Source organism: Pollicipes pollicipes, unplaced genomic scaffold, assembly GCF_011947565.3.
Source record: "Pollicipes pollicipes isolate AB1234 unplaced genomic scaffold, Ppol_2.1 Scaffold_4740;HRSCAF=5597_pilon_pilon_pilon, whole genome shotgun sequence".
Classification (NCBI taxonomy): Eukaryota; Metazoa; Arthropoda; class Thecostraca; order Pollicipedomorpha; family Pollicipedidae; genus Pollicipes; species Pollicipes pollicipes.
In genome coordinates, this window is record NW_023596545.1 from 22,302,116 (window position 1) to 22,313,963 (window position 11,848).

At 51.1% G+C, this 11,848-nt stretch overlaps 1 protein-coding gene across 1 annotated transcript; it reads left to right on the forward strand.

Moving 5' to 3' along the window:
- The first annotated feature begins 1,230 nt into the window (after nucleotides 1-1,230).
- LOC119098616 (extracellular glycosidase CRH11) lies at nucleotides 1,231-7,858 on the forward strand. Its single transcript, XM_037221589.1, has 5 exons — nucleotides 1,231-1,332; nucleotides 2,798-2,986; nucleotides 4,747-4,844; nucleotides 6,480-6,566; nucleotides 7,212-7,858. Exons 1-5 carry the CDS (start codon nucleotides 1,272-1,274, stop codon nucleotides 7,296-7,298), a joined length of 522 nt encoding a protein of 173 aa, XP_037077484.1. The 5' UTR covers nucleotides 1,231-1,271; the 3' UTR covers nucleotides 7,299-7,858.
- Nucleotides 7,859-11,848: the final 3,990 nt, after the last annotated feature.

An 11,848-nucleotide genomic window follows, 5' to 3' on the forward strand; every position in this document is an offset into this window, starting at 1 on the left:
TTGCATTCATATGCAATGGTTTCTTTTGATGGGATTTGATGTGCCCTCTGAATAATTCGACCGTAATACTTAATAAGATAGTTGCAGATATTGACGGTTTTATGTTAGGTGCGTTGTATGGTATCCTGAGAATCATCGATGTGTTCTGGATTGTAGTCGACTGACCTCATCCGGAGGTCAGCAGAGTTGATATAATGAGATTCAAATCATGAGATGGATCTCACTAGTCATTTTGCTTTTCCACGCGACAAGTGTGTTTGTACGTATTGACAGTCTTCATTTTCGTAGGTTTGCGGTTTCCGGCATTATTCGATTGTTCCTGACGGAAAATGGCCAATTGCGTTTTCACGTCGATATGTACATGGCTAGCATAACATAAAGCTCATACGTCGCCACTGTCGTCGTCGTTGTGCGACCGCGGTCGGTGCTGTGGCCACTATGGACGCTGGCTACGCATACACAGGTGACCAGCCAGGATTTTCTTAGGGGGGAGGAGGTAGCGGATCTTGGCGACGGACGCATAACGCCGATTTTTAGCGTTTTGTCGGAAGTATCTGTGGCGAAAAATGAATAAAATCTGTGTCTAAGGCGAGGCGGTGGGGGGGGGGGGGGGAAGTTTCCCTTGGCTGCACCTCTACTCATAAATGCATCGTGCGACACGATTTATGCACGTCTCTCCTGTACTGGGAGACCCGCATGACTCACATGCAAACTTACGCATGCGTGGATTAGTAAGCGCGCTTAGATCTCACCAGCCAGGTCTGCGTTACCGCTCTATGAACACAGACCATTTCGATTGGGTGCTGCGTCATGAGCCTACTGACGTGCTGCCTGGGCTGTGCCCCCCTATGGCGACGCTGGCCTGTGAATGCCCGGCTGTGGGCTGCGTGCTGCGTGCCCGGAGCTGTAAGTTTCAGACTGGGAGTCGTGCTCTGTGGATAATCGCCTAAATGACGGCGGACTGCGGTGCTGCGGGACAGCCCCTGGCGGTGAGTCGGCGGCGGGCTCTGTGTTTGCGCTGGTCCCGCCGTGTGCGCTCGCCTCCGCGGAGTGGTATTTGCACGCCTCGCTCCCCTCCCGCGCCTGCACCGTGTTTTCGTCCGGCCGACGCGTCCGCTCAGCGGAGCGGCCCGGCCCTGGCGGAAACCCCTTCGGCCGGCCGCCGGCAGGTGGCTGTGACGTCATCAGGTGTGACGCAGCAACGGTGACGCTAGCGCGCCCAGTGCGGCTGCGCGGGAGGGGAGGGACGCGAGAAGCTGTGACGCAGCAGAATGGGGCGGCTGTGCTTCGGCGTGCTGGTGCTGCTGCTGGCGGCCGGAACATCTGCGGACGGTGAGTGCTACTGAGCTGGGCCAGAGTGTGTCCGGTGTGGACTTGGTGTGCCAGCTGTGTTGGGTCAGCAGAAACAGCTGATGGGCTGTGTAGCCGACGTCTGTGTGCGGTAAGTACTGTATGGTTACTGTGCATGATTGTTACTGTGTGTTATGGTTAATGTGTGGATTGCTGCTGTGTGTTATGGTTAGTGTGTGTTATAATTGCCGTGAATTGTGGCTACTGTGTGTTGTTATTGTGTGTATTGTTACTGCGTGTTATGGTTGCTGCGGATTATTGTTCCTGCGCGTTGTTATTGGGAGTAATTGTTACTATGTGTTATTGATGTGTTATTGTGACGGACGCGCGCTGAAGTCAGTTGTGTTATGCTGATGTGTGTTATTGTTATTGTGTTACTGTGACGGTCGCTCGCTAAGGTAAGTTTTGTTCTGACGATATGTGCACGGAGAGCATGCCTGCCGGAGTGCGAATTCTGACAATTCCAGCACCGAAGTGTCCCTACGTCAAAAAGACACAGGAATACGAGGATAGTATGTTTGTATGGTTTTGTGGCGCGCCTTTCCTGCCAGGTATTGTCAGCCGCGCCCGGTGCGCGGCAGCTTAGACAGCGGCGCTGCTCGAGTGTTCTGGAATATCCGCGAGAGCTTCATCACAACATGGACGAGTGGGAGGGAGTTTTGGGTACGGGACACGAGGCGAATTAGAGGTATTCTGGCAACAACGTTTCTACGATATTCGCTCTTAGCATATCAGTGTAGCCATGCGAGTACAATACGCGGCGGGCGAGGAGCTGTATGCAGTGTTTCCCTCCATCAGGATCGGCGCGGCCAGCCTGTCCACGAGCTTGAACTCGTGACCACCGTCCGTGGCAGGATTCCCCCCCCCCCTCCCCGTGACTCAGCCGCGCATGTCCTGCGGTCGGTTTGCTTGTGCGGACCGGCCAATGGACCACATCCTCTGCAGACCGCGCCGGTTCCACGCGGTCGGATTTCAAGGTCGCGCTTGCCCGCCTTGCCAGGTGGCCACCGCGGTAGCCTGCTGGGGAACCCCAGGCCGCGCCGGTCCCGTCGGCCGCGCGGCCGGGAAAGGTACCGCCCAGCGGTCAGAGTACGTGTCCTGTGCTCAGATTACACGTGGGCGGATACGTGTGCGCAGGAGCCTGGACCTGCCCTGCCCATTGTAGCCTTTGTCAGCTTTGTCAAACCGAGGTGTGATAAGTTCAGCGGCGAGAGGCGGATCTGCTGCAGCGGCTGCGGCACAGGAGAGGGCGGCCAGCTTGTGCTGGCGCAGCAACGGCGCAATTTCCTTTGAACTGTCGATTTGAATGCGCCGCATGTCAAAGTCGCGCCACGTGTAGTGGTGCGGTCGATTTTCGAATGTAGTTGGCAATGTGGGACTCCCCTATCCCCCAAGTGGATGGCACCATGTCACGCCGCGTGATACGTCCGTACTGTGCCGCCGACAGACACAATGTTCGGCGTCGGGGGCTCCAGCTGGTCCAGCGGGGGTGGCAGCAGCAGCTCCAGCAGCAGCAGCAGTAGCAGCAGCACTGGAGGGGTTAGCACCTCGTCCATCAGCCAATCGCAGCCGGGCGGCCAGGTCAGCCTTCAGTGCTACGTGCCGCCGTCCGGACAAGTCGTGTGGTACAAGCAGGGTGAGTGTGCTCGTGCATCCCCATCGGCGAATAGGTGACCTTCCAGCGGAGGGCGCCCTGTGTGCCGGCGCCTCTGCCCGTCACCCGATGTATATATATATATATATATATATATATATATATATATATATATGTATATAACCTCATGCATAAAACACCCTCGGGTAGTACGGAGCAGCAAACTTTGATGGCGTTTCAACTTTTCGGTATATTGCGTATCATCATCAGGACAGTTATATTTAACCGACATCTCTAGACATGGCAACGATCACACTTAATTGATTCAACTCGACCTCTCTGCTCGTAAACATGACAGCTTGGAAAATATAGAAATCAGGCGCAAAGGCCACATTATGATTTGCCAAGGATATGCAGGACTCCATGATATTCAGTGGCGGTTTTTTTGGCGAATATGCTCCTTTCTCATTTGTATCGACCGTTTTCCAAAAGAGGGCAGCACCAAATACTTCCTAGTTTTAAGACTTTATGAACGGTTGTAGCTTTTACATATTTTGCATCCAAGAAGCTCTTCATTGCATTATTAAAGATTGAATCCGGGAAACCGTTGCCCTGAAAGAATGATTTGAACCGATTCAAGTGCGGAACAAAAGGATTCATAGTTGGAGCTGAAGCAAAAAGCTCTGGAAATGGCCATTTTCACAAAAACGTCGGTAATGAATGAGAAAAAGTTCATACCAAGGCCAGTGAACGTCGACTTTCTATTAACGGAGGTTTAAAATGTGTATTGAACTGTCGAAATCGCACATCAAGGAAACGTAAAGGCCAATGTCATCCTACTCCTTCGCAAACTTTATGTTAGAACGTTGGATGCTAACATAAGTGAGAAATTGATCAATATGCGACCTGCGACAAGTAAGGCAAAACTATTTTTACTATATATATGTATATATATATATATATATATATATATATATATATACATATATTATATATATGGTGTGTGTGTGTGTGTGGTGTGTGTGTGTGTGGTGTGGGTGTGTGCATATAATACATTATATATATATATATATATATGTATATATATATATATATATGTATATATGTTGTGTGTTTTGGTTTAAGAATGACAATTTTGTATTGCTCTCCGTAAAATAGCTTTTAACGGTGAATACAAATAAAGCATGACGACTGAAGTAAGGCAAAACTATTTTTACTAATATATATCTATATATATATATATATTATATATATATATATTTTGTGTGTGTGTGTGTGTGTGTGCGTGTGCGTGTGCGTGTGTCGTGCGTGTGCGTGTGCGCGTGTGTGCGTGTGTGTGGATGGTGACCTAGTCTCGCGTGGATGGAGAAGGAGTTTTGATGGACCTAACGGAAACGGAACAAGGATTGTAGGGAGGTTTCAGCCAACGTAACGTTACGCTCAGATATTGTCGCAACCCATGCTAAAATACGTATACACAAAGCACAAGCCTAAATCGGGATGCTGTTGGTTCTCGCTTTTGACAAAAAATGCGCATTTTTTGTATTGCGTGTCTAGCACAATTAGAGCTCAAACGAAGGGTGCACCTAACACTGCGTAACTAGGACAGGTTTCACCTAGCGTGCCTAGTGCATATTTGGGGATAAGTTGGAAGGGTTGAAAAGGGTGTGAAAAGATGCGTGGACGTAATTTACGACCGATCCCAGAATTTTGATATGCAGCCTCCACCTCGGTGTGTTACCTGCCACTGCGATCCCCGTGTTGTACTCGTACGTGAGTGACCGGCTGCTGCTGGATTTCAGAGGGTGGCCGAAAACGCGAGCTGGCGCGGGGTGCCCAGCTGACAGTCAACGAGCCTCGGTACCACCTCAACGTGAACGGTGGAGCCTACGTGATGATGGTGAGTTACCACCAGTCAGCCTCCGTGACGTCATCACTTAGGCCGGCAGCGATAGCCGCGGTGCGAACGGAGGAAGGCTACATGATGATCGCGGGCCTCTCTCTGTTGGCCGCCTCTATCTATTGGTCGGATCCGCATCTCATGTCATAATGGAGCTGACGTGTTGATGCATTTGCGATGTGTTGGATGCTGAGTCACTGCCAGTTTGGCGCAGCCTTCGGCATGGCGTTGTGCTGCTGTCAGCTGGGCCTAGCACGGGCGCAGCCTAGATTCTCGTGAAAAGAGTGTTCCACATTTGTATGGGGTTTTTAACTGCAATAGCCGTCTTAAAGATCATTCGGTGCAGTTCACAGCCCTGTCCTTCTTAAGAACTAAGCCCCTCTAGTTTCTGAGCCACACGCCCGCAAAGATGTGCAGAGTATTTCGGCGAGGCCATTCTGTGGTCACTCAGGCATCCGTGACGTCATGATAACAGTGAAATCCTACCATTACATCAGTCATACGGGGATCAAAGCCAAGACAAATGTGTTTGCCGAGCCGTTCATATCTGGCGTTCATGAGCACGATTTCCAAGTACAAGGTCCGTTAATTGGCTCTCAATTAGTGTGTCGGGAGATACGATAACGTAATCAAGCAATGATATATTGAGGAGTGTATTTACTCAACAGAGGCATTTTGTGGTCTAGAGCAGACTTTTGCTTTTAAAAGTATACCGATAGTTATTACTGAGCTTATGTCATCATGTCTGACGCATGCTTTAATACCTTGCACCGTGAAACATTCCGTTGAAGGGAGCGCTTCGGGGCTCGGCGAGAGCGTATCGCGCTAAATTTTAGTTTTCTGTCGGGGGGCCCTCGGCCCTCTATCTAACCGCCTGCGTGCTGACGGTGAATCGCCGCTAGCCGGCATCGGTGTCGCTGACGCACATACACGACACGTGACACACATGACAGTGTCAGGTGAAGCAGGCTGTGCCCGTGCCGATCGACTCTTATTTGGCGCACATCGCTGGCACAAGCCAGTGGATAGTCACTCGGCTATCCACTGGCTTTGCTTCCAAATTATCGCTGGTGAGCAATACATGCTCCTGCCCAAGCTATGGTAGCGGCTATGAGATTTAAAACCAAAATAGTTATCCTGATTCCGGAATTATATTCAATAGTGTGGTGGTAAAAACCTGTGCTCAAACCTGACGGCGGCGAGGGGTGGGCCGAAGCCCCATTGGCCCACCTTGGCGGCGCCATTGTTCCTCACAAACTGATGACACCAATAATGTGAGTAGCGTGGGTGTGATGCGTCCACCAAAGTGCTGTCGCTGCCGGAACCTGAACAGCGTGCTCGTATCAGGCAAGGACCTAAGCATAATCCGCTCTTTTTGTCATCACTCCAGATGCTGGTAAGCCAGCAGACCCTGGATGACTGTAGCGCATGTTCATGCTTGCACGCGCTTTTCACAACTTGACGTGGGGATGTCGGCGACCGCGCGTTGTTACGTTGTGAGCCGTGCCAAGCTATGGTAGCGGTATGGTACCAATATATGGTAGCCAAGCTATGGTAGCATTCAGCCACATGTGACTGAATGCCAAAGGCGGACAGCACTTCACGTTCACGCTCGTACTGTGTTCTTCCGCGCAGATTCAGCCGACTGAGGAGTCCGACTCGGGCCTGTTCGTGTGCGAGAGCACGGACGCTTCCGGCCGCGCCGCCACGCACCAGTTCACGGTGAGCTCAGCTTCGGGAGCCTAGGCCAACGGCTATTCGTGTACGTTTTACCGCGGGCAGATTTCCGTTCAGATTGTGGTTGCCGTGGCCGGTGTTTGTAGTCCCTCTTGCGTGTAGATTCTTTTTGTGTTAAAACTCCACCTTCGTGACATACAGTTCGCGGTCAGATCAGCTGACGATGGTTGGTTTTCAGTAGCGGGTGTCTGTGTGTCCCACCCATGTCTATAGGCGCCTTTCGTCCATGAGTAAGTCATACGAGGATAAATGGGTGAGGGGATATCACGTCAGCGAGATTTTGATGGGACGGAGTTGACTTGGCATTGTCTGAGGGCCGAGGGGCTGAAGCCTTCCATGCTTTGGCCTAATTAATTGACGCTGGATGCGTGGTAACTGATGCCAACATGATGCTGGCTCGTCCTTTCACATGTATGCACAAATCATATGTGTCTAAGCGTGTGAAGATCAGCCAAACCTGACCTGGTTTTCACTCCAACCTGACGTTTGCCATTTGATTAGACGTTTCTCTGGAGCAGAATTCGCGGCCGGGTTGTATGTCCCTTCGCGTGGCCGTTTCTGATGGTGCGCCATGCCGGCAGCCGGCCATGTCGTCAGCGTGGTCTGACGTCACATCGTGTTCGCTTTCAGCTGACGATCGGGCGTGGCAATGGCGCGGCCGGCCACGCCGCGTCTGCCGCCGCCGCCGGCTTCATGGGCATGATGATGTTCATGTAGAGTGCGGCGGGAGCCGGCTGGGCAGATGTCCGGTGTTGCGATCACCAGCAGCGCTGCTACCTGCGTGCGGCGGTGCGTGCGCGTGCTGTGCTTACATTTCCAAATGACCTTTCTAAGCGAGCTTGTTTTCTCTGGCGTCAGTGCACTGCTGTAGCTTTAGCAACACGCCTACTTAATGGGAGTGGTTTAAACGGTGCCAAAGACGTGGCATGAAATGTGGACGTGTGGACTAGCGAAGTTTTGATCTTTGGGAGAACGTGACAGTGTATTGTGCTATAGGAACAGAGTTGCATAATTGTATCTATATTCTTGTTCTGTCTCAAGCTCCGATCAGCCGATATGGCTGAGCTAGACCTTCTCCCGTCGGCTTCGGTTTGGTTTTTGCTGGTTATGTCCCAGGAGCGATCTTCTTCAGTGTTAGGGTTTAGCGGTGGAGTGCACTTAAGCTGTGTTGATACCGTGTCTGGATGTTTGATCTTATGACCTGATGATGGTGTGAGCCGAAAATTTTCACTCCCACGGCCAAGTTTTGGAAAAATAGAACATTGACAGATGATGCGGCATGCTTTCTTTGTTGGTAATCTCGCTGCCAACCATTCTGCGCCCCTGGACCGTATCATCCACAGTTCTTGCACATATGCGGTAATGTAGTAACAAGTATGCACCCAACCGTTCAAAAGGCAACTGAATTTGTAACGGACTTACAGAACGAACGTACTTATGGTTCCATTCCGAAAATTGGAGCTGGGGGAGCAGTTCATGTCTGGCCATTGCTGAAGTAAATTGCAAGGATCAGGGTTCTATTTCAGGCTATGTGACGAAAAGTGTTGTGGTGTCTGACGGACGGGCTGGAATTAATGTAAAATATTCTTATTCAGGGAAAATGCGATTGGCGAAGTGATTACCCTAGGAAGCCAACAGAACACCACTGCCCTCTGCTATCTCCAAAATGGCCTCTTCATGTACCCCTATCCGCTGCAAACCCCCGCACCAAGCATGTTTGAAACATTTAGTGATCCTCAATGCGCTCTTGCGGCACTCTTTGCATAGCGTTTCGGCGTGCCTTCCCCGCATAAAGCCTTGAAATCACGATGATGCATGGACATCCGGGATTATTATTTATTTTCGCCGAAGGGATGGCGCCAATTCCTTCACCGGGCTTACATGTTGAAGAGGCGTACTCGTCTAGCGCCCAGTCGCCTGCGCGTTGGACCGATAGGGTCCCCCAACACGGCGACTGCCTGAATGCCCGTCCCCCTCCGACGGGGTCCGATGCCTGAATATTCGTATGGATGCTTGTTTCCCTCTGACTGGGTTGGCGTATTTCAAAGGGCGCCCCCCCCCCCCCCCTCGATCGTCCCGGCGCGCCAAACGTAGCAGAAATCGCACTCTCGCATTGCAGCAAAAAAAAGCAGCATGTGACCCGCGGCAGTCGACAGACACGCCGCGCGCCGTAACAGCATGAAATCCAGGGCGACAGGTCGGGCGAGCGAGAAGCCCAGCGGAATGATTCTCAAACAATCCAGTGAAGCCCGTGCTGCGTGCGGTGCTGGAGCCACTCCTCGTCCCCTGACAAGACATTCTCGTCCCCAGAGAGGTATCTTCTGCAGTCATGATCTCACGAATGTGTGATCGGTAATGGTTAGCGTTGTTTTCACCACGTTGGCCTTTGACTGGTCCTTCAAGTGCCGTTGTAATTGTGGCTGTGCGCGAAATACACTCGCCAATGCTGGGAAAGCGCGGGCTAACTTTTATCTGAGTCACCTTGGATGAACGGCAATTTAAGGTAGACACGGTCCGTTTATTTTGCTTTTCTGCGACTTCCTTGCGCATCTGATGCGTTGTTCAAATGATAACTTGCGACGCCATTGTGAGATCTCATTCAGAACTCCGTTTACCTGTTCTGATGGAAAAGAAGGGATGGTTCAGCACGTGTAGGTTCACGGGACTGGTGAGGGTACCAATAGTATAGTATGCAATCTTAGCGTCTGGAAAACTGAAGGCACGGAGTTCGGTTGCCTTCGGTGCCCGCCCTTTCTGTCATGGGTAAAGGCAAACGACGCCATATAGCCTAAACAGTTGAGTGCTTCGTAAAGCCCCAATGACAAACACTGACACGCACAATCACGACTGAGAATCAGAAGACACAGTACTGTTTTTTATTCAATATTAAAGGACTGCTTTCTTAGAAACGAAGTGTTGCGCGGATTTGTCATGCAGTATGATTGGCGCGGCCAAAAGTTTTTTTTTACAGATTTAGTCAGAACCTGTTGGTTGAATGGACTTCTGGATGAGCGCTCGCGCTAACTAGTGCGCGTTTCGTGAGCCGGACCGGAGGTAAAATTCTGAGTCATAGGCCGAGCTTTACGGCGAAAGCCTCACGTGCAGAGCCCACGCCATCAATTTTTTGCTCAGTGGAAACGAGATCAAACAACCCGCACTGCAACAACTGACCAGAAATGAAATGAGATATCATGCTTTTCGTAAGGGGCGTCCTCGCAAATAATCCTCGCTATGTAAGTGTTTCCTGCGCCTTGTGCCGCACCACGGGTTCGAATGCCTTGTCGCGATTGAGAAGCTTCTTCTCAACACAGCGCATACAGCCAAACAGCCCATCCGAACACGCAATGTATGTCCTGGGTATTTGCGGCTCACTGTCATTATGATAAAGCCTACTCAAGTTACGTTGTTACTGCCATGTAATATAAATGGGTGCGGCTTTTTAACCGTTACTGGACTGAGGAGATGGACATTCATCATACTCCTAAAGTGCTATAGTGTTCCTGGAAAATGAACAAACGTAGGCGGCCGCATTTTCGTAGCTCTTTTCTTAGTCATTTTGGCATGTTTTCAGAACGTCAAAGCCTCATTGCAGGTAAAGTCATGGTTCTAGGTCATGCCAGGTGATGTAATGCTCAAATAGTTTACGCGCCCCATTTTCACGGGATGACATATTTTGAGGAAAACATTACTGTTTGGCAGGAATTTTCAGGATTCGAAAGATTAAGAATATGCTACGACGCATCTAACACAATGTTACAGAAGGCCTTGCTCAACAACTCAGGGACAGAGGGCTAAGGTTGTTCCAACCAATTCGGCCAGCGCTGGTGGGTACGTTCCCTAGAAGCAACTCCGCTGTGAATGACAATATTAAACAAAACGCATTCATATGGTCTGTTTCGAGCGCCAGTGGCGACGAGATTTTCAAAGGTGTCCTTATTTTCATCCCGCAACCAGCCGCACGTCAGAAAGACAGGAGACTGCAGTAAATCAGTCACAAAACGTGTGTGGATAACCATGGTGCATCTAAAATATGGCAAATAAAAAATGCTTGAACAAAGACCTGTGCGCATCTTGGATCCCTTACGGTCGCTCCTCTGATTCAAGCATGCCATTCGAGCGTGCACCAAGGGAGGGTGGAGCGGTCCGGCATGCGGACCACGTCATCAGAATCGGTTGGCTGACTAGCGACAGGCCTGCTCTAAAAAGTTTCTTCATTGTAAATGATAGATGAGAATCTGCACCATAACAAGAAGAAGGGAATTGTGGCGTAAAAGAAATTCCAGGAAATAGTCAACGATACCACATTACCTGGATGGTGAGATACAAGCATCTTTACCCTTAATTATCTGACATTAAAATTCAGATATGTTGGCGCGTATAACTCTGAAACCAGAACCCATGTTCACTTGCATGACATGCAGATGACGCATCCCGAGTGTGCCCGGCGTTCCAGCCTGGCCCGAGTAACCCGAGTGTGCCCGGCGTTCCAGCCTAGCCCGAGTAACCCGAATGTGCCCGGCGTTCCAGCCTAGCCCAAGTAACCCGAGTGTGCCCGGCGTTCCAGCCTAGCCCGAGTAACCCGAGTGTGCCCGGCGTTCCAGCCTAGCCCGAGTAACCCGAGTGTGCCCGGCGTTCCAGTCTAGCCCGAGTAACCCGAGTGTGCCCGGCGTTCCAGCCTAGCCCGAGTAACCCGAGTGTGCCCGGCGTTCCAGCCTAGCCCGAGTAAACCCGAGTGTGCCCGGCGTTCCAGCCTAGCCCGAGTAACCCGAGTGTGCCCGGCGTTCCAGTCTAGCCCGAGTAACCCGAGTGTGCCCGGCGTTCCAGCCTAGCCCGAGTAACCCGAGTGTGCCCGGCGTTCCAGCCTAGCCCGAGTAACCCGAGTGTGCCCGGCGTTCCAGCCTAACGCCCGGGGACGGAATCCTGCAGCCGCGAATGTAACGCACACGAGGCTCGAGAGCGTTGCAGGAAAGAGATAGACACTCTGGAGGCCCGCTCGTTTACCTGTCTTAGGAGTAATTTCAATAAAACAAGACGATGTGTGACGGAAGGCCCAAGTCAAGGTCACCAGATGTAAAAATAGTCAAATATCGAAGGTTAGAGGGCATTCTGGTCAACCCAGCCCAATCTTCAAAATATTTTGCCTGGCCGGCTGAATAGGATCCCACATTTTGTGAGCATCGCATAGAAAACGACGAGATACCAGGGAGCGTCATTCAAGAGCGCGTCGAGCGTCAAGAGCGCGTCATTGCAAGCCGAATGAGCACATT